At 38.9% G+C, this 23,706-nt stretch overlaps 1 protein-coding gene across 2 annotated transcripts in view; it reads right to left on the reverse strand.

The window, feature by feature from the left end:
* appa (amyloid beta precursor protein a) overlaps positions 1-23,706 on the reverse strand; it is a 49,098-nt gene that overhangs the window by 23,065 nt on the left and 2,327 nt on the right. For both annotated transcript variants that reach the window (XM_088074209.1, XM_042513407.2), the window contains exon 2: positions 782-949. In XM_088074209.1, coding sequence (XP_087930335.1) covers positions 782-949 — 168 coding nt within the window. The remainder of the gene's footprint in view (positions 1-781; positions 950-23,706) is intronic.

The raw sequence follows: 23,706 nt of genomic DNA on the forward strand, positions 1-23,706 counted from the left end.
ATCAGCTTTAAAGGGTGGAATAATATGATCATGTAATATCAGGCTTAATTGATTCCACAGGGAAAATACAATGTTGAACATATGAACCACAATTACAGCCTCACCGTTTTATGCCTCAGCGAACCAGTCTTAGTACTTACAGTTTGCGTTCATATCTGTGAAAACATGGATGTTAAAAACACATCTTCCCCCGGCAGCACAGAAGATCTATACAATCAGCACAGTTTCAAGGTGGACACCCAAAATTAGTGTCATCACTTCAGTATCTGACCAAATGTCTCCCCTTCTGTTCCTTAGTTACGACGCTGAGTAACAGCCAGTAGTGTTTTTGCAGAACATTACAATGTCGCAGTCATTTTATCCTATTTAACATTTAAAATTCTGTCATAATTAGTGTATGCATTTTTGAGTATGTTCTGTGAGGTCACAGTGACCTTTGGAAGCTAAAGAAACCCCCTTACAGCATCTTCAGATGTCTCGTATATGAGAATGGGATGGAGAGACGGAATCACGCTCACAAGAATGAAATGGATGCAAGGTCAAGGTGACTTTGACCTATGAACACCAAAATCTAAGCAGTTATTCCTTGACTTGAAGTGGACGTTTGTACCAAATTTGGAGAAACTCCACAAAGGTATTACTGAGATATCTTGTTTACGAGAATTGGACAGACATACAATCTAGAACATAATGCTTCTGGCCATGGCTACCCTCTTTGCAAAGGCATAAAAAGAAGGTTTTTGCTGGGTTTACGGCCAAGGTCAGAACCCACACACTTTACCTCCTGGCAGTACTGCAGGATGCCCTCCTTGGTGCCGATGCAGCTCTTGGTGCCTGAGGGGTCTGGCTCCCATTTGCCGCTCTGCACGTTGATGTGCATGTTGAGTTTACCGCAAAACATGGCCACCTGGGGCTCTGCCAACAGACCCATGGAAACATCTGTAGGCACCTAGACGTGGGGAGAGATAGGCGAGAGAGAGAGAGAGAGAGAGGGAGAAATTTAATGAGATATACTGCTCATGTTAAACTCCTAGAGCACTTGTGCTGAAAAATGCAAGACGGGTGCAATTAAATTTCATTACTCAGATAGAGGAGGGGTGGGGGGTGGGAGAGGAGAGGAGAGGAGATTAGCGTGCGAGATGAAAAGTGAGATGAGGTGAGCTGGTTTAAGATGAGAGAGGAGGGAAAGAAGAGGAGGAGAGCCAAAGCGAGAGGAGGGTGGGAGCAAATTTTCCTTTCCCAATTTCATTTTGTGGTGTGATTTTTGTGCTTTTATAATCAAACTCTTAACCGTGGCAGTGCTGGCATCAGGCTCAATGCCTCTGTTTATATTTGCTATTGGCTGTTGTCAAGTGTTCAAAAGAGGTCTTGCTGGAAAAACAGAGCGAAAAAAGTGATGGGCACCAAAAATCAATAGTTTTAGAGGAATAAATTGCCTCAGACAACAGGCCTGGAGCAATCCAATACACCCTGTGTTTATGATGTTCATGCACAAGCGCACACACTCACCCACTCATCTGCCCTGTGCGACACCATTTATGGGAGAAGTGTACATTTCAGTGCCCAGACTGGCTGTTTTTGTGGACAGTATAGTGTTTATATAACCCTCTGTTGATTCATTTTAGTGCAGCACATAGTGAGCAGGTTGGCTGGAGGCAAGGGGAGCGTGTGTGAGCAAACATGTGTGTGTGAGACAGCCCGCCTTTGGCATGAATGTATTAATTTTTGTGTTAATTTTTGTGTGTGTGTGCCACTGCTGTCTGCCTGCATGAGGAGGTTTTGTGCTGAAGTTCCCTTAGGAGAGGAGGTGCAGACAAACCGCTGAATGTCTGCATTGTACTGGCAAATGAGCTCGAACAAAATGGGAGGGAATACTGGGAGGGGGAAGAGAGGGAGACAGAGGGAGGGAGGAGAGGGACTGTTGCCATTGTGTGCTTCCTAATCTTGTTAATGGTTTTGAAGGCTCTGGCAGGCAAACAAATGTTGTTTTGTGAGATGGATAGCATATTTTTTCCTGCAGACTTGATTCTCTCCAAGCAGCCAGGGGCATTAAGTCCTCTTCCAATATGAGAATAGCTGATGGGGGCCATCAACTTAGATACATTTTAAGCTGAAGACTCAAATCTTTGGATTGATTTAGCAGGCACGAATCTGGTGTATCATTGGAAAGATGACATTTACAAGCTTTTATCGATTTCCATTTAGAAAACCTCACTGTATTAATACATTTGGCAGAAGAAGAAGACAGCGTTTTCTGGTTATCATACAGTACTGTGCAAAAGTCTATGGCCACGATAGATTTGTTGTTTTGGCAAAGTTGTAATGAGGATATATATATTTTTATTTCTCAGTCTTTTTCTTAAGATATAAAGAAAGAATACACAGAGCATGCACAATGCATTTACACACAAAAAAGTCAGAAGAAAATGGTTTCTTCAGACCAAGTCAATACTTGTGAAACATGGATTCAAACGATAACCAAAGGTAGCTCAAACAATCAATACTGAGCTTTGGATACGTGTTAAATGTACCCTGGTGTAGATACCCCAGAAGATTAGCACTGCAGATCACATGTTTTCTGCCCAAGAGAGTTCAAGACATGTTTAGTGGAGATCACATTTAATACTTCCAAATTTAGTCCATTAAAGCTGTTTTATTCTGAAATATCTGCGTTGTTAATGTTGTTTAGATATTTCCTGTATGTTCTGACTACTTTATGTAAGAGTCTACTGAGAAATAAATGATCATTATAACCTTGCTAAAATAAAGTTTAAGGTGGCGTAAGATTTTTGCACAATACTGTACATTTCAGACTGCAATTAATATTTTGTACAGTCTCCATAGGGTGAAACTATTTCTAAAAAAATGGATATTACATTTGATTAAGCTCAACCTAACTCAGATTCATATCTAAGCCACTGACCAGACAAGCAGACATCACACTGCACAGGAGCAACTGTACCTAACAGCACACAAGGTCAAAGTCCTTTTCTGTCCATTAAGACAAACAATACAAGCAGGTCGTTTCTGTATGTGCTTCTGCCAGTTAGAATTTTCTACTTTTAAGAACAAATCATTCCAAAATGTGTGAATTTATTTTGAAAGTGCATTTGTAAGACAAACCTGGAGTGTGACAAACAACAGGAAAGATGATATATTAGTGACAAAGTTCATGAACTGGAGTCTGGTTTTGGGGAGTGCATTACTGACAGCCTGTAAAGTCAAAAACTGCAAAATGACATCACTCAAACTGTTTTTTTTTTAACTTTATCAGAGTTGAAGCTGTACAGAGGTGTCATGAGCTAATGGTTGTGCATTTGTCGTGTTCTCATGAGATACTGCTGTTTATCTATTACTCGTTAACACAGGCGCTGCTAATGGTCATCATGTTTTGTAAAAGATTTGATTTGGAGCCTTGGATGACTCAATAACATACGCTTTTAATGTGCACTTCAAAGTGTAATGAAGCCTATTATGTAATCCATCTATTTAGTCTCTGCATGAATAAAGAAAGAATAAACATACTAATGGGTCCTTGGAGGTTGTGTTAATTTTGGCAGTTTTTGTCAGTCTCGTGAAAAATGTCCTTGCTGGTTTTAATCATATTTAGTCAACCTCATCTGGATTTTTCTCAGTCAAGCTTTAGTTGATTAAAAGTCTGACCATTTTTGTCTAATCTTAGTCTCAGGAATCATAAATTTCAGTATAGTTTTAGTCAAAGAAAACAGTTAATTTAATCTTTTTAAGTCATATTATATTGAACATGTTAGTCTTGTAAAGATAAAACCATTTTTAAATATCAGTCAAACTTATTTTACATAAGATTTTATTTTATTATTGAATGAAAAGCACAGCTTGGATCATTAAGAATGCAGCTTTGCAGAAAGTGTCTGGTTTTGTGGTCTGATGGGACCAATTAAAGGAACATATTCAGACATGGAAGATGTTCTAAACGGCGTATTTACTTTGAACCAACTTTAAAGAAGTATTTTGTAGCTGAAACGATGATCTTTTAACAAAACTAGGCTTTCTATGCAGTAGAAAGATGCAAATACTTTTTTTAAATTGTTGCTACATAACCAGAGAAAATAGAGGAAAATCACTGTTGCATTTGCCTTGCTCAAGAGGTAGAAAACCCACAACTTCCACAATGAACTGTGCTGCACCTGACCAAAATACACCCCTACTCTTTGGGGACAAATCTAAACTGGTTTTGCCTGTTTTATCAAAAAAACAATATGGCAGGCAGCTGGTAAACAATCTCATATAACAGATGAACAATGCACTATGCTCGTTTCTGAGGCGAGAAATATCAGCGCTGCTTAGTTTTACAGTTTCATCTCAGTATTTTCAGCCTCTGTTTTCACAATAGTATGGCTCCCAGCTCCTGTTAAGAAATATTCTTATTACAGCAAAACCGTGAACTAAAATGGGTTTCTGAAAACATGTGAGGTGAGAAAAAGGCAAGTTCATTTAATCAGCCCTGCCTATTTTTTACCTGATTATCTCATTTTTTCAGCATCCAATTTTACAATACATAAAACAGTATGGTTTCCACATCCTGTTCAAAAGACTCTCATTTTACATTAAAATAATGCACTAAAATATGTTTCTGAAGATATTTGAAGTGAGATCAGGGCGATGGCAAGATAGACATAAAGACAAATTCGTTTACACATACTACCCACACTGTTAATGCTGGTTGAAAATTGGCAAAACATCCCTTTTATTTAAGTAACCTAGTTATTCTAACATACCATTTTGTCTTTTTGTCAGCCAAAATAAAGAGAGATTTTAGTAAAAAAAAAAAAAATTACTTTTAATCTACATTTTGGTCTTGTCTTTTTTGGCAACATAATTGCATGTCAAGGTAGTAATTGTTGAATCCTTTGAAAGCTAAAGCAACATCACTTTTTGTGCAGCAGTTTGATTTCTTTCAAAAACATGAGGAAAAAGTCAATGAGCAAGGTGGTGTGTGATGTTACACAAATGGCAAGAAATAAGTGGATTTCGAAAATAATTTTCTTTAAAAAGCTAGGGTAAAATGGAAAAGATATATTTTTAGATAGCATTACTACATATTTAAAATAATACCACAGAAACATAATTTCTAAAACATTTTACTTGCTTTTTTGTTTGTTTTGTTTTGCCATTATTTATTTATTACTAGTTTTGAGGATTTTTTTCTTGTATTTTTAACTAATTTCTTGATAATTTGTGGGTCATTTCTTCTTTACTTGCTCATTGCCTTCCTCCCATGTTTTTGAAAGAAATCAAGCCAATTTGCTCAGGTATCAAAGGGTTAATGAGACTGGTGCTGTGACGTCATTGTCTCCTCTTAGTCATGGGAAAAAAAGGGATCTGACGAATACATCTAGTCATAATTTCCGATAAAATTAACGCTGCTTGGAGGTTCAGCCAATTACAAAGTTAAATGAGGGTAAAAAGATACCGCACACAGATCAGCTTACATTTCATCCATGTCAAACATACACTTACAAAGTTCACATCCCTTCCAGGCCGACATGATGAGCAGCAAGCTGTGGCGGAAAGGATATCACCAAATCCCTCACACGCACACACAAACACACGCACACACAAAGTAGTGTGTACAATCCCCTCTTGCCCCCAGCCCTCCTCAGCTTCAACACATGGCAACTTAACACTGGGGGCCATCAGTCTTGACACCGGGCCATCTGCACCGCACAGGGTTATTTAGAGGTTTGCCGCTCGATTCCCACACTGCCATCTGTGAGTGAGCAGCGCTGACGGGCCAACACATCAAATCCCATCCCGCTCATTAACAGTTAAACCCAAGGCAAAATGAGAGAGCAGAAAGTTTTCAAATCATCTTTTAAAAAGTCATCTGCATGTGTGCTATCTTTTAATTAACTCACTTTTTGGGGGCCCAGTTTCGTTTTGACCTTATCTTCCCACCCTCTGGCCTGTCCCTGTCGCTTATTCAAAGAGATAAACCAACTTCCCCTTTGCCTTCGGCCCAGGTAGGCAAATCTGCGCCAACTGCTCGCTGACATTCAAATTCTTTGTGTCATCTTCTTTTGGCTGGCAAATCATATCCTCGCCAATCGCTCCCTCTTCTCCTCCCTGCCTCTCAGCCTCTCCACTGCTATCGCCCCACCGCTCTGTCTTCAGCTGAAGGAAGAAGAAGAGGGGGAGGGGGGATGAGCCAAGCCTTCGCTGCAAGCTTATAAATCAGAGTCCCAGGATGATGGCGAAGGCAGGAGCGAGGAGGAGAAAGTGAGAGGAAGAACAATAAGCACAATGGCGAGAGACGGGGAGAGATTGGAGAGCAGATGAATCGGACAATAATGCTTCGGGCCTCGAGCAGAAGGTCAAGCTCTCTGTGAGACAGAAAGGATGTGGGGACAGAGGACTGGAGAAAGAGAGGAGGGCTGATGGAAATAAGGGAAGGCAGAATCACTTCCCTACAGCTTCAAAAATTCACAAATTTGCATTGCATACAATTAGCATTTTGCAATTTGCAAAAAGATAAAAACAGTTACAGCAAAGGGTTATTTTCTAACAGCCCTTTGGAAACTAAAATCTACCCTCAGTGAGCAACAGATGGACTAAAAGAAAGGCACACAGATGTAGAAAAAACACATTGGCAGCAGTATTAGACAAATGTATACTATAGAAAAAGATGCAAAGCTTCCCTTCCTTTCCTTCCCTGACTTTATCCTTAGCTCGGGTTCACATTTCTGACGCCCTGCCAGCCGGTCATCCTGCAGGGAGGGGATGGAGCAGTAATCTGGGCACTGAGGATTAGGACGGCAGCCTGGTCAGGAGAAATATCCCCCTTTGGTCTCAATCTGGCATGATAGCCATCACTGGAACAACAGGGAATAAGCCAGAGGGGGGAAGGGGGCTGGTGCTCTATCAGATTGACCCCGGGACGATAGTTCAATTAAAGTCAGCACAAACCTCAGTCACATACTGCTTGGTGTGCTCCTTCGGCCCCAACACAAATTACGTGATGCAACTAAAGCACCGAGCCATCCAAAATACTCTCCAGCTTCTTGCTGCTCGTATTAATGATACTACTTGATGAAAGACATCTATAGTTTGACAAAAACAAGGGCAAAATGATGCATTCAAAGAAGCTATCAAAGTCAGAACAAATTCCACCATAAAGACTGCGGCTGCTGCATTTTTTGATACCATTCTCAGAGAACGAGCCAAAATCAAGTCAGTCACGGAAAAAAAAAAAAAACAGACTTAGCTTCTGGGCCTGCTGACCCATATGGGACCACAAAATTACATTGCATGTAGCAGCCCATGTCCAAGTTGTTAAATCTTTGCATGCGATGTTGGCTTAGAAACTTTATAAAGCACGCAACATCCTCATAATTATTTGAGGATGAAATGGAATTTGTTTGACCCTGAGGGAATAAAAGGAAGACAAACACTAAAAACCACAAACAGACAAACAAACACTCTAATAATGTAATACAATAACAGACAAGTTTGGAGGAGTAAAGCGATTAAAGTCAGATTATTTGCTGCTGCAATTTTATAGAGTGGTTTTCTGCCACAAGAAGGTTTATGATAACGACGACAAGCATGCTGCAGCAGCTCACATGAACAGGCCCCACGTGTGTGTGATTTTGTTGCTGCCAAATCACAGTTTCCATCTCAGACAGGTGACCCATTTCCACAGCTGGAAACCATGACCCAAATCACATTCAGGCAAACCTTAGGCACACGCAACGTGATCTTTGCTTCAGCATGAGTCTGACTGTCATATGTTCTGCCTTAAAGCATTATTCTGCTTCATTTTAATGTGCTGTTTTTTATTTCAGGTGCTCTCACTTTTGATGTGGTTTGAATAGGAGCCGAAACAATAAGTCTATTTATCAGTTAGTTGATTTTCTGCCAGACAAAACAATTCATATATTTTTAAATCAGGATAATATTCTGCAGAGTAGAAGTAATAGTTAGTTGAAGCTAAAGTTAAGACAATCTGGCTGATGAGGGACTTGGATTGCTACGGAGTCCAAAAAGTGGATATGTTTTTATCTTGTGTGCACCAGTTATTATCTTTTGGGAATAAGTTATCATGTTGAACACACAGGTTAATTATCTTGTGGAAAAAGGTTCTTAGCTTTTGAAAATGAGTTATTATCTTTTGGGAACCTGTTATTATCTTTTAGGAATAAGTTACTGTCTTGAGGGAACAATTTATTAAATTTTTAGAACAAGATTTTATCTTGTGGGAACAAGTCATTATCATATGAGAACAATTTATTATCTTGTTGGAACATGTTATTATCTTGGGCACACAAGTTAATTATTTTGTCAGAACTTCTTTTTAGAAGAAGATTTTATCTTTGCGGAAGTTATCCTGTGCACACAGGTTAATTATTTGAGTAATGAGAATAACTTAAAACAAGTTATTTATTTTGTGCACACAATTATCTAGTGGGAAAAAAATAGCTTTTCGAAACAAGTTATTATCTTTTGGGAACAAGTTATCTCTAAGTTATCTAGTGCGTATATCGTGTGGGAAGAAGTTATCTTGTGTGTGCAAGATTTTATCTTTTGGGAACAAGTTATTGTATTTTAGGAACAAGTAGTTAGCTTTTGGGGACAAATTATTATCTTGTGTACACAAGATAATTTACTCAAAATAAACAAATATCTTTTGAAACTTTAGGGGCTCAAAGTCGAAGTCTGTTGTTCGTTCAGCTCCTATCTCTATCGTTTTAATAATGGGTACACACCATATTGATCTGATCTTATGTTTTTCTTTAAATTGATGTTTTTATTTATGATTTTGTTGTTTATATTGTGATTGTTTATACTATTCTAACTTGTTCTGTAAAGCACTTTATAGCTATTTTGAAAAATCTTACACTTTCATTATTACACGTTCAACGTGCAGGTTCATTATCTGGATAAACCGTTAAAACTGACAGTCTGACTGCATGCTTTTAATAATACTGCTTTGTCATGACCTCTGAGTCCCAAGATGGAAAATTTAGAATTTAGAAATTAGTTTAGAGAGTACAATGTTATCAGAACTGAAAGAAATAATGAATCCTTTACAAGCATGTCTCCCCATTGACTATTCTGACTTTGGGAGAAAACACTAATTAGCTGCTGAAAACATTCAGCCAGAAAAACCTTTTATAGTCTCAATTTCTGCCCCTCACCTCTCAAAGGCAAAAACATTCTCATCGATCAAGCCAACTGCACAGCACTCCCCATGTGCAGGACTCTGTGAGACATAATAACTCTTCTATCCCCTTTATGTAAATTGCCTAACCATTCCCATCTCAAAGTCATTGTATAAAGGGACTGTAAAATGTACTGATATGTGAGAACGCGCCCACTTATGGCTGGCGGATCCACAGATGTGATCAGCAGCACTAAAAAGCAGGGAAAAAAAGCAGCAAAATGTTTATTACCCATTAAATGTAAATGGGGGGTTGTCAGAAAAAGAAATATTGCATTGCACGCTTGCAAACTGCAAATAAATCCATTCATGCACACATACGCACACCATGTATCCGCTCATTCACACAGAGACGGGGACGCAGTTAAATGTAAGCACACACAAACACACACACACAATCTTTGAAGTGTCCCCATGGGCGCTGGTCCTGCGGAGCTATTAATTGTACAGTCTTATCTGAGTGGCCCAGGCCTGCCATGGGGAGTTGGGTGAAGGTGGTGGGGGGTGGGAAGGGGAGGAGGGTGTCTTAGATCATCTCTTATCCCGGGGGGGACTCCCTGGAGAGCAAGATGTGTCGTAGGAGCCCTGCACACACACACTCTCTCCAGCACACATCTTTTACAGGCATCTTTGGCTGCATACGAGCTAACAAGACAAGACTCTATTGTCCAGGCTGGGACAACTGAACCACATGCTAGATAATGTCAACTGGGTAACTATTGGTAAGACATACAATGACAATGCAAATAAAGCCTTTATAACAGGGATACTCAACTTGCTGTGCTTTGGGGGCACTTCTTGGATTTTAATATGTTTCTAGGATTTTAGTACATTTGTAGGATTTTAGAACATCTCAAATTTTAGTTTGTTTGTACGATTACAGGACATTTCGGACTTCAGTAGGATTTTAAGAGATTTGTAGAATTTTAGTACATGTCTAGGATGTTAGGACATGTCTGGGATGTTTTTCAGGTTTTAGGACTTTTCTCAGATTCTAGCATGTTTCTAGGATTTTCCTCCACCTGCACTTTTCTTGATAAACTCTATTTTGATGCTGTTTTACGCATTCTGGCACCTACAAAACAAAAGCATTTCCCAGTATGAACCACACAGGCCATAAGTTGAGTATCGCTGCTGTTATCATTGGTTGCCTTTGAACATTAATGCCAGGTTAACAGGTTATGTGATATGACAAAACAATATTGCTTTCTTTTGGGTCATTAATCAATCAATTGTGGTGGAATGGAGCACAAGCCCATCTGTCTGTGGGTTGTTTACAAGATGCATCGCTGTGGGAATTTGTTTGCTTAGCTTGGGAGGATATGTGATGGCTGAATTAGATAAGACTGGCGTGGTGACAAATGCTCGTGCACACGCAGTGCATGCCCGCCCAGACACACATGCCCTGTAATCACCTTGGCAAGCAGGTCCTGCTGGAACTTAAAACCTTCAGCTCGTGTTTGACTGGAGGTGCAGTGTGGGTGCTATCCTACTCTGGTGTGTGTAAAGCTATCCGCGCCTCATGTTTGGGAAGTAGATTTAGTGGGTAGTGTGTTTCACTGATTACAGGGCACACCCTCCCTTCCACTCACACTCCCTGTAGGACAAAAGTTCAACTACAGAGCAGATGTAAAACCAGACAATAAATAAATAAAAAGCAAGGCAAAACAGAAGCCATTTATGTGAGGAAAAAATAAGAAACTGGGTTTGGGGTTGATCACCTGGCTCATCCTCTGTGCAGCGCTTTTAGGGTGTAAATTGAGGTAAATCAGGTTATGATGAAACCTGAGCACATCAAGGAAAGCCGGCTGCATCTCATCATGCAGGGGATGAATATTGATCCGCACTTATTAGGCCTAAAAGGTCAAACTGGCACAATGAAACGTTTCTGAAAGTCAAATAACAATTGATTTTCCTCACATGTAAGCTCAACCATGCCCACCTAGTACAGCAGTGATGCTAAACTTCAGGCCCACGGGCCAAATCTGGCCCCCTATAGTGTGCCGGGTGGCCCCCAAAACTAGAAATGTCCTAAAATCCAAGAGACACTTTAAAAACCTTGAAAAGTTCTGAAATTGTGTAATGAAATGTCCTTAAATCCAAGAGACATCCAAAAAATCCTCGAAATGTCCTAAAATCCTAGAAAGGAGATACAGTTCCAGACATGTATGGGGATGAGACTACTGGACCCTGGCATCCTGTCATTTCGCAAAAGTAGCCCCCAAGTAAAGCAAGTTGAGTTAGGGCCAATCCCTGTGGTACAGGCTATTTACATGTGCATGTCTGTCTTTTCTCTTACTCACCTCAACTGTTCACGTCTTGAAAAATTTGAGAGGAGAAGTTTGTTTGAAGCATTATCTTCATTCATATTCAATGCGATTAAGCTTTGTCTCGTGGGGGGGGGGGTCCTTTGGAATTAGCATCTCGGACAAATCTCTTTAAAATCTGATTAGAAGTGTGAAAGAATAATAGTTCTGACTTCTGCCCACATAATTTGTCGAGAAGTGATGAAGGGTCTCTTGGTTCCCTTAGTAATAATCACCATGGATACGGAGCCTGCTCTGAACCCCGGGGAGCTGCCTGTTATAACCTCCCTTTGTCAACGCTGTGGCAACCTGAGGCAACACTGTTATCCCAGTCACCTGGGAGTGGGAATTTCATCATCAGGCTGGTTTGCTTTCGTAAGGAATTGTGTGTGTGTGTGTGTGTGTGTGTGTGTTAGTGGATGTGTATGAAGCTGTGTGTGCATGCAGGTGTTTTTATGTGCTGAAAATCAACATCAAACCACCGATGGCCACCTAATTCAGTAACGACCGGCTAAACTGCTGCTGACCTCACTGGTATTCAGATGGGAGTTGCCCTGCAGTGGACCGCCAATATACACAGATGGAGCTGTGATCACCCATGCACACACACACGCACGCACGCACGCACTCACATTATGAACTCTGGCGACTCAGATCAGAAATTACACAAACTGTCTCACCACAAAAATATGTTTAAAAAATGGTTTATTCTCAAAATATGCACCAGTGTGTTGCATCATAAAACAGCTGCAATCTGCAAACATGTCTAAATATAATATTTTTTTACAATGGGCCATGTCACCAAAAATGACAAATCGTGATCACAAAACTTAGCGTTGGATGCATACATGTCAACCGTACAGCCAGTCTCAATATAAAAATTTAGCATCTTTAGCAACCAAGCGCTTCTCTTTGTGTTTAAAAGTAGTAGCTTACATGAAAAAACATTTTTTAGAAAGCCTTCATCATATGCAATTTTAGACAATGTAATGGAAGGATTGGTTTGAGGTCAGAGTAGGTAATTACAGTTGGTTGGGAAAGAAAACGGCCCATCAAAAGAGAATAGCTTAAGCTATTACCAAGGGTTTAGGTTTCATTTTAAACATTGGGAGGGAAGGAAACATAGTGTAGGATCTGGCAGTAGTCCACTACTTAAGTTTGAGTGTCAAACACTTATTTTCCTGCATTCTGGTAAATTCCATGCATCAATTTATAGTAAAAATGTTCTAATTTATGTAATAGAAAACAAAAAAAGTCAAGCGGCAGGTGACAATTCATTGAGAAGTTTCTGTATATCAGCCAGAGATACCAGTGGACTGTTACGCTCATCATGTGCAGGGTTATAGCCAGCCAGGAGGTCAGAAGCTTGGCTGCCATCTAGTCTCCCGTCTCTCTTATATTCTGCTTTTTGTAGTTGTGTTGTTGGTTGAAGTTGATACAGTACACACCAAATCAGAGGTGAGTTCCAGAAGCTGGTTCTCCCAGACAAGTGACTAATACGAATATTCTCATGTTTCTTCACTCCTCTTTGAAAATAAACTGACTATTTCTGAGTTGTGGACAAATAATATATTTGAAGATTTTATCTTGGCTATAGCAAACACTAAATGGACATTTTATTTTTTGTTTTCTGACATTTTATAGAGCAAATGACTGATCGATTAATTAAGAAAATAATCAACAGATTAATCGTCACCTAAAAAATTGTTAGTAGTCCTAATATTTACATTGCATTCTATGTTTTTTTATTGTGCAAATAAACTTTTCTCAAAACATTCTGATTTGTTGGTTTACAGCTCTTGGCGCACTCAATTCAAATCTTTTTTTTTTTTTTTTTTTACAAATTAAGATTTCCAAAGTGCTGGGGAACTGAATCACCTATGGTGGTAGCAACAACAGCATCTTCATGGCCAAAACAACCATATAGACTTGCCCAACAGGAAGTAATCAAAACATGTTTCTCATAATTTTCCATATGCGTCAGAATAAACATGCTGGAAAATACAAGATAAACATGTTTTTTCTAAAATGTTCATTTGCATCAATGGAGCTACAGGCAACAATTTTCTGCCCGCAGAATTTAATTTTAAAAAGGCTGAAAAAACAACAACAAATTGATGCTTGCAATAATAGCCATGTTTACAGCTGCATGAAAATCATTTTACAGCTGACTGTGAGAGGCTGTTACTAGGAGCCAGTGTGAATCAGGGCCCTGGGGGGCTGGTGGGTGTGTATATCTGGAATTGTCATCAGCAGATATGGCACCACCTCCACAATGGGACAGCAAGTAAACTGAGAACAATATCCAATAGGCAAGCAATCAAGGACAGAAAATTATTTTAAAAAGTATCAGTTTATATTTTCCTGTACGTCCTTCAACATTATTTTAATTCTAAATCAAGTGACTAAGCGCTAAAATTATTACTTTGAAATTATGATTAATATCAACTTAACAAGAAAAGGAAATTGTGTTTCACAAATCTCAAATAAAAATCTAAAGGACTTGGGATTTCCGTACAAGAAAACTCTCAATGTGTAAACGTGGGATTTTCTAAACAATGGCTTCCAACCATGCACACGCACACGCACACGCGCACGCGCACGCACACGCACACGCACACGCACCTAGCTCGGCACCACTGCTGTCCACTGTACAAACGCAGGAAGTCTGCCTCTATAACAGACCAAACAGGAAACAGATCCAGAAATAGCAGGGCACGGTCAATAATACCCGTCCATTTTCTGACGCAAATCTCCATCTCACCCGTCTCTTCTCGTTTGCACCCACACACACACGCACGCATGCGCGCGCGCGCACGCACGCACACACACACACACACACACACACACACACACACACACACACACACACACACACACACACACACACACACACACACACACACACACACACACACGTATACACACCCCATGCAGAACTTGGCATTTCAAACAAGTGTTCCAATTTCACACTTGGACTCCGAGAGGACTTGTCGTCTACAATTGATGGTGTGTCGGCCGACTCAAAGAGGTACTAGTTTCATAAACCCTCTGAACTGTGACTCTGCAGCCGAGGGCACGCAGCACATCAGTAACATACTGTATGGGTGACACAGCGCTTCACAGAGAAAGTGAGAGTGAGAAACTGTTCTGGTGGAAAATGGTAAAAGGAGGGAGGAACGGGTGTGAAGAACGACGGGAATAACACACAGCAGCCTAATTATAGTCCAAGTACCAGGCACCTGGGGAAGACTTCAGTGCTATGGCAACCCTGAACACCCAGGACGACGAGAGAGGTGAGAGGACGAGGGGGTGACATCATTGCTGTAAGTGGAGGAATATAACCCTCCAAAACAAGGACCCTCGTGGGTATTTTTGAGTGCTGATAGAGGCGCTGAAATGAAAAGAACTTCATCAGTAAACTGAGAAACTTTCTTTAAAAAATTCTTTAAAATAAAGAGTCAGCAACCTCTGCTAGAATCAAAGATGTACGGGGGCAGAGCAGTTTCTTACTGTGAATCTATTTCATGAAGAAAATAAGAGCGGTGAAAAGTTAAAAATGTGGTTGGAGCAATGGAAACCAGTATGGTAGAAAGAGACCACACTGAGGTGCCAGGAATTACTCATATGGTAGAAGAATCAGTTTGTACTGGTTTTGATCGAAAGATGATGATGGTGAATAGCTTATGTTTGGATTTATCATCTTGAAATTTTTAATTTTACACATATTGCATATATTTTTATTGTTCTTCTTACACATGTAAATATTTGTTGTACATTGTAGCATCACACGTTATTTATATTTTTACATAGTAATATAATAATTATTAATCACAATAATGATTTACACACTAGTTTTATACATTGTATAAGGCACATAGCTTATATTTTTACACACAGCTCATTCTACATATTTATAATTTAAAATATTCACATACAATTGCTAATTGTTTCATATTATCATTGTATTTCTATTTATTTTTTAACACACTTTACACACTCTGCACATTAAACATGTTTATAATTTTAAGTATTCACACACAACTGCTAGTTATTTCATATTATTACTGTGTTTCTATTTGGTATTTTTACATACTTTGTGCTGGTACTTATTCATACTTTCTATGGTCCTCTCTGCTTGGTGACTGTTAAACCGCAATTTCCCCCCCGGGCATACATGAAGTATTTCTGATCCTGATACTGAAATGCTGAGATGGAATCAAGAATTTTAAATCAGATGTTTGATTTTCTTTTCATTTTAAATTCAGTTCATAGACTAAAAAAGAAAAAAAAAAACAAGCAAATACTTCATCCAACTACATAAAGGGAAAGACTCGAAATACTTGTTTTTGCTGGCTATTTTAAGTTTTTATTTTCATTTCTGTACATTCTGACCTTATGGTCAGGAACTTAAACAGCATCTGGCACATCTGGAGTTGGAAGTGGCCAGTAAAGACATGCAGTAAAAATACATGCTGTTTCTCTTTTTCGGATGATCTGTACCTCCAGTATTACTGCGCACGCATTTTACCAATGAATTTTCAAAACTTCAAAAACACCAATTTACGTATATTTGACTGAATCACCAAGTACGGTGGATGGGACACATGCACAATAAAGGATGTTTGGCTGCCCCAAACGAGGAAGAGAAAATCATGCCTCCATGTGTGTTTACTCAGCAGAGATAAGATTAATGAGAAAATATGATCTGCAGGAGAGTAAATATTTGAAAGCAATAAAAGAAAAAATGCCCGAGAGCCTTACTGTATTATATTACATTATATTTTTAGATTTGTTTGAACTGTCACCTGCCGGTATTTTTTTGTGTTTTGGCAAAAATCATAGAAGGCAGCTTTCAGAAGAGGTCCGTTGTGATTCAACATTTATTATATATATATGCAATACTCTTACTTACAATTTTGATATTTTGTGATAGGATTGGATTGATATCTAGATAGATTCTAGATTTGGGGATATTTTAGGCTTTTTATTGGCAGTAAACAGGCAAGTAGGAAACATGAACCTCAGATGTTGCGACTACACAGCATGCTTCTTAGCTACTAAACTACAAGAACTCTCTTCAAGAAGCTTTTTCTAACCCACTTTGTTCTATGATTTTTTTTTTTTAGGACAGCGGTACCAAACGTGCCATATGGCCTCTGGTTCCACAGAGTTACCTCTAGACTGGAGCCACTTCATATCAACGTTAATGCACTTGACTCAAAATAAATGTCAAATTCTCCGGCACAAAAGTGGGGGCGGGACCTCTGCTGGGCTCCTCTCTTAGAAATGAGAGCTTAAAGGTGAGCTGGTGCTTCTCTGGTTCATTACACCTCCAGTCTGGTATCCAACAGAGAGGACAAGCAGCCTGTTGGATCAGCTGCACCGTTAAGTCAAACACCTCTACGTGCCAGGCGGGCACGAGGCACGATGTGTGACGACAAACAGACTGATTAAAGGACCATGCATTAGTCACATGGGCGTAAGTCTAAACATATAAATCTATGTACAGACTCATCCATCACATGACAATGTTGCGTCTGTGTGAAAAAATCCAAGATTAAAACTGGCCTTGGTCAGATTATTACACCCTACAGGTCAAACCTCAGTGGAAGGTCACAAACACATACAGCACATCGGCCTTGACTGTGATGGAGACCATAAAAGCATCGACACCTTAACAAGAAATGGCAGCAACACGGTTCACAGATGGATGTGTGTATGAATACTGTGTGCAGCTTGTTCACTGATGAGGTGAAAGGATGTACTGGGTGCTGCTGTTGAGTAATTGTGCAGGTCGGGCCGACTCGTTTCTCGGCTTATTATTCAGATTCTGTACCAACAGCTGCTTACTCAGCAGCAGCGAAATGAAGAGTGTGTCTTCGTGGTGCACTGCTGATATTTACAGATGGAAATAACGGTCAGATGGTGATGAATGGTGGTGGGAGACTCGCTCTAATATGAGAAGTGGGTGGGGAGAATGGCGTGTTCCCTGATGACTACGCAGCAATAAAGCTAGGATTGTAGCATGTTTGACCTATTAGAGCTAATTATGAGATAGTAATAAAGACGAAGAGGTGAGCAAGATGAAGTGAAGTGTGACGCTTAAAGGGATAGTTCAGATTTTTGAAGTGGGGTTGTATGAGATACCATAGTCTGTATTACATACACTAGATGGCGATCTGCACGACCCTAGTTTGGAGAAGCAAGCTGGAGTCCAACATGCAAGCACCAACACGTTATTTAGCCACATAAAAACATCTATATCAGTTTTAGTGTACCCTATATTTAAAGTATTTTTTTGCTTTATCTTTTCATCATAAAGCAATTTCCACTGGGAAACTGAAGCCGTCGTCTCACTTTCTTCAAAGCCAGACTCCACTGAGAAAATCATATATTTAATGTCGCTGAACACAGGAGCTGCTGTCTACCGCTGCCTCAATTTTTTTAGTTTGTTTGTGTTATTGTGTGACTTTGCCTTTAAAAGGGTTAGTTTGGATTCACTAAAGTCACACAATAACACAAATTAACTCACTGATCAAAGCAGCAGTACAGCAGCTCCTATGTTCAGTGAGCCAAAATTGCTGCTTTTGATAGTGGAGTCTGGTGGTTTTAAAGACAGCATGGGGAATGGAATTTGTTCAAAGTTTCCTCATCGAGGCGGGCTGTCTGGAAAGATAAAGCAGTGTGCTACTTTCAGACGCCCTTTACAAATATTTGAACCTTTGAACTCTGGGCAAATTGGAGTGATTCCTTTCGAAAACATGGGAAATAGGCATTTAAATTGCAAGAAATAATTACATTTAGGAAATTATTTTTTGAAAAGCGAGGGCAAAATGTCTCTTTCTCTCTCACTTTGTGTGTGTGTGTATATATATATATATATAAACACTATACTCATAATAACCATTGAAGCCTATTTAAAATTATGTAACAGAATTGTTTTAATTTTTCAGGCACATTTTTCAAGTCATGTTTTCTTTGTTTTGATTTGAGTGTGTATTTTAAGACATTTTCTTATACCTTTTTTTAAAAAACTGATTTCTTACTAATTTTTGTATCATTGCCTTTTTCACGTTTTTGAAGGAACTGAGCAAATTTGCTCAGGTTTTTAAGTTTTAATCTCTTCCAGATTTTTTTTTTGAGTCTTTTTTAGGTGGCTAAATTACATTAGTACATTGCACACACATTAGCACATCAGTACATTGCTCAGCTTTCGTTTCAGCACTCTTGACATTCTCCGAACTGCGATGTACAGAGGGACATCTAGTACACTGACTGTAAAAAATCTAAACTATCCCTTTGAGCAACATCTCCATCCAGACCTTCAATATAAATCAGAACGTTCTCAGCGAGAAACGCCAGCCTCTGATGCTATCAGATTCTTGTTTGATCTAATCAAACCTTTTGGCATTCATCCACAGTCTCTCATTGAGAGGCCAGGTTGCACTGCACAAAGCAAGCCTTTGAGCTGCACACCGGCCTGCTACCACTGAAATCAGCACTACCAGATTCCTACCATGCTATGAAAGGGGCGTGGGGGTAGGGGGGTGCTACCTTTCTGTAACATTATAAAGCCTGAGGCGTGTGAGAATGACAAATATGAGACAAAAAAGACAAATAAAGCACAGAGAGGGAAGCAAAGATTAACAGGTAAAACCATCTTCAACTACCAGCTTATTTACATCACGACCATGGAAACTCCTAAAGACAATAAGCACATCCACGTCATCCCCGTTTCCAGGGACCATGACAACAGAAACAACAGTATCAAAAGGTCAGGAATTCTTTTCTCCAGGACAGACAGGGGGGGATACATGGGGGGACATTAATTGGGAGCGCTGCGGTGTCATTGTTGTTGTTGACACAACCAAGATGGACAATGTGTGCTGTTTGAACAAGGAATTTTTACAGCCAACTATTTGCAACACTGGTTGGACATGGAGCGTTGAAAAAAAGGAAAATAAGAGACAAAAAAACAAGGAGTGCTGGAGACAGAGTCCTTTCATGTCTCATAATGAAGAGGACATCTAGTTCTGCCATATGACAATATCCACTGTTTACTGGGAGGAGGAAAGACAGGCACAGGGAGGGAATGACAACTAATATCACCACAGTGACTGGTATGACTGGTTCCTTTTTTAAATCTTATTTCTATGGCTTCAACTACAGATTATATTTGTGTGGTTTTTTTTTGTTAAAAGATTAATGATTTGGTCAAAATGTAAAAAAAAAAAAAAAAAGGAAGTAGCCCATTACAAATGCCCAGAGCGATATTTTTAAATTTCTCATTTGTTTGGCCAATTTTCCCTATGATCAACTTTGTCTCCTAAAAATGAGGTTTTTTATGTTAAACTGCTTTCTTTATTATGTTTTTGGGGCAATGTAATCCTTTATAGATTATGATCAGACTCAACGTTTCTTTCAGCACCACACCCATGTACCACGTGGGCTCTGAAAGGAAGCTGATGGAGAGGATGGCGGGCTAAAAACTAGAACTTGGGGTTGTCAGTTAAGGTTAATGTTACAGTTGGAAGGTCAGGAAAAGATAGCAATTTCAGCTACATTTTAATAAAAAAATAATTTAAAAAAGTAGGACTCTTGTCTTAAGTTTTGGCATTAAAAGCACTTTGGTTAAATGGAGGAAACGATTGTGATTTTGGTTAAATGCTAATGAAAAAGGTTTTTAAAAATATTGCTGTAATCACTACGAGTCACTACTGTATTGCAAGATTGCCTTTTCTGATGGAAAATAACTAAAATACCAACATTACAAATCTTTCTTTGTGAAATGAAGCCGCACTTTAGACCATTTCTTCCTCTCAACCATGACTCATTCTTGCAAGTGTCCAGTAGCACAGACGCGTGAGAAGTAATCGTTTTGCTATGCACAATAGTCATAAAATCAAGCCTGCATCAATACAAGGAATCGATGAGCTTGGAGGCAATGATTCCAACAAATCGTACAATTTGAAAGTGATTTTTAACTAGAACCAGTTCTGGATTCCCATGTCTACTTTAAAGAATTACAAACAATTATCAAAATGGTTGCTGTTGATTTTGACGACTTATCTGACTTCTTGTTTTGGTTTTTGATGTGGCTTTACAAGACACTGTACAGTATGTCCAGTCCAGCCATGCGGTTTAAAAGCAAAAAAAAACCCATAAAAACAACAGCAAATATCAAGGTTTTGTTTTCAGTGTCCCAGTCAGAGGAAAGCTTCTCTGTTATAGCAGGTCAATTGAAAATCAGAACGAATCCCAAAGATTGAGAAACTGAATTCCTCACCAGCATTAGCCTCAGTTGACCTGATTTAGCACGTCTAGAAGTCACGTTGCATTTTGATTAACAGGTTTCTGAAGCGTAAAAGTTCACACTTTTGCTGCTGCTTTTACATCTTCAAGCATACTGGAGCCCCTACACTGTAAAATGTTTGATGTACATTTATAATAATTTACTGGATACTAGTTGTATTACTTTTACAGTGAGTTACTGTATCATATTTATATTACTTTATTGTAGATTATTACAGTTACATCCTGAAAATCCTGGGAAAAAAAAAAATTAAATACAGTGTACAGGGATGCTGTGATTATTTTACAGGATGTAACTTGAATACTTCACAATAAATAACTGACATACAGATATGAAAATACTTTGATTATTTCCAGGACTTTACAGGATGTAACTGTAAATTTCACAATATATGACTAAAAATGACAGTGATATAAATATTAAGATGTTGTGATTATTTAAATTGACTGTAAATTTCACAAATGAATGTAAAAATGATACCGTGATATAGATAAGATAATGGGACTAGTTTCAGGTTTTTACAGGATGTAGCTGTAATATTTCACAATAAATGACTGTAAAAATGATTTTTAAAAAAATCAAAAACAGTAAAATGTTTGACTGCACATTTACAATAAATAACGGATAACTATTTGCATACGTTTCACAATAAATCAGTCTTTTTTACAGTAATTTACTGTAAAATATTAGTTGTAAAATCCTGGAAATAATTAACAGTGCAGGTTAAGGAAGTTCAAACGCTTCCTCTGCAAAATGTTAATTAGAAGTGGAAGCAGAAGTATAGGCAGCGCAGTCAAAAGTGGGCACGATAAAAAGCGAAATAAGGAAATGCAAAGCAAAAGGAAATATCTTAGTGTCAGGTGGATTTTCTTCTTCAAAGAACTGAAACTGCAGCTTGAGCAGCGAAAAAAGGTGCCAGAGAGAAACACTGGCAGCGCCAACAGGCATAATGGCATTAAACTCACTAATAAGGGGAGAGGGCTGGTCCGCCCCAGGCTGAAAGACTGCAGTATGCACACAAACAGACTGCCTGCACCCATCCAAGAGCCATTTCCCAAGGATTCACAAATACACAAAGGCTGGCATCCAACTCCCACGCTCCGCACCGCGGGCCCGTCAGGAAAAAAGCAGCTTCCCCATAGCTGTGTGAGTGTTTGTATAGGGCAGTCATGGAGGCTATAAACAAGCCCTAACAAGATCAAAAACTTGCAACAGCTCATTTTCAAATCTGATATAATCTTGCTTATGTTACTCTTGAAATTTGAAACAACTTCCCTTATCTCATTTCATTACTCCTGCCTTTGATTTTTATAATGTAAATAAAGGACTCCTTAAGTAAGCTAAGCAAAAGCTTACCAACAAAGCCACTTCTTCGCTTGATGAGAAGCCAAAAGTATTCATTTCATGTCCGCTGATTATAGGCTACGAGCAGGAGGTCAGCTGCCACATTCACCTGATTCATCTGCAGAAAAAACACTCTGACCAGAAATGACCACAGCACAAACAATCGGCCTCAACTAAGTATAATTGCCATTGTTTGGCACTATCGATATGTTACAAGAAACACATTTATCACATCTAGAACTGTTACAACCAGAGATTCGAAAGGCAACATTGAACTGCAGCTGCTCCTTAACCACAATGACTGTGAATCCCTGAGGCGGCTGGTGGTTACAGGAATGTGTCATTTCTCTCACAATGAGACCACGCTGTTTATTCACATCTCAACTGAAGTCTTAAAATCCCTCACCAAAAAAGGGTGGAAACATGTTAGTTGGGGATATCCCCGATGTGTTTTGGGTAATTTCCAGAAACAAATTGTACCTTGAAAAAAGGGGAACCAAAGCATGAGGGACTGTTGCGTGAGGCATAACAAATGATCTGCAGCATTACACCATCCATCATAACCCAAACTGTAAAAACATAAATTATTTTTGGATGTTACCACCAGCGGATTTGGAAAGCATGTTTACTTTAAAATTCACCAAAATTCTAACATTAATGGGAATGGTAAAAAAACAGAAATGATCAGTGGATTTTCCATCTTTGCATTTTCCCATCAGCGAGTTTGGAAGGTATGTTTTCGTTAAAAAACGCCAAAAGTACAGCATTTATCATCGTCAGAAACTGTGAAAACCGAATTTATCTTTGGATTTTCACATTTCTGATGGTTCTTGGACACATTATGCGGGACGAACACTTCTGTCAGAAGAAAAAAAAACATGACTCAATGTAAGCTTAAAATAGTGATATTTTATCAAGATTTCTGTAATCTACATCTCATTTAAATTTGCCAAAAAATTAACTGTTTGTAGGCATTAACATACATGCAGGACAAGAGTGAAAAACCAAAGATTTTTTCAACTCCAGTCCATCTTCCACTTTTAACTTTCAAATATCAAATGGTAAGGTAAAAGCAAAAAAACACAGAAAAACAAAGTCACACCACAGCTACCAACCCCTCCTGAAAAATAAAGAACATTCCCTAAATGCTACATGGTACCATGGTAATTACACAACTAAAAATGATGACTTTCAATTTTGCAATTTAAAGTTACATTTGAGACACATTCGCACATCATAGTTTAAATAACATGTTAAATCACAGCTACCCATCTTCCCTAAAGGTTACATGATAGAGGAAATTACACACCTGACAATCATGACATACCAGTTTTGCATTTCTGATTTACATTTTCGTGACACATAAGCACAATATCAGGTAAATGACACAGCTATCATTTCCTGCCATAAATAAAGAACAGTCCCTAACTGCTACATATTATCAACAACTACAAATGATGACTTCAAGTATCTAACGTGTTCAATCACAGTTACACATCTCCTCTGATAAATAAACAACAGTCCCTAAATGCTACATGGTA

Source organism: Plectropomus leopardus, chromosome 24 (genome assembly GCF_026936395.1).
Source record: "Plectropomus leopardus strain MGB_pleo_1.0 chromosome 24, ASM2693639v1, whole genome shotgun sequence".
Classification (NCBI taxonomy): domain Eukaryota; kingdom Metazoa; phylum Chordata; class Actinopteri; order Perciformes; family Serranidae; genus Plectropomus; species Plectropomus leopardus.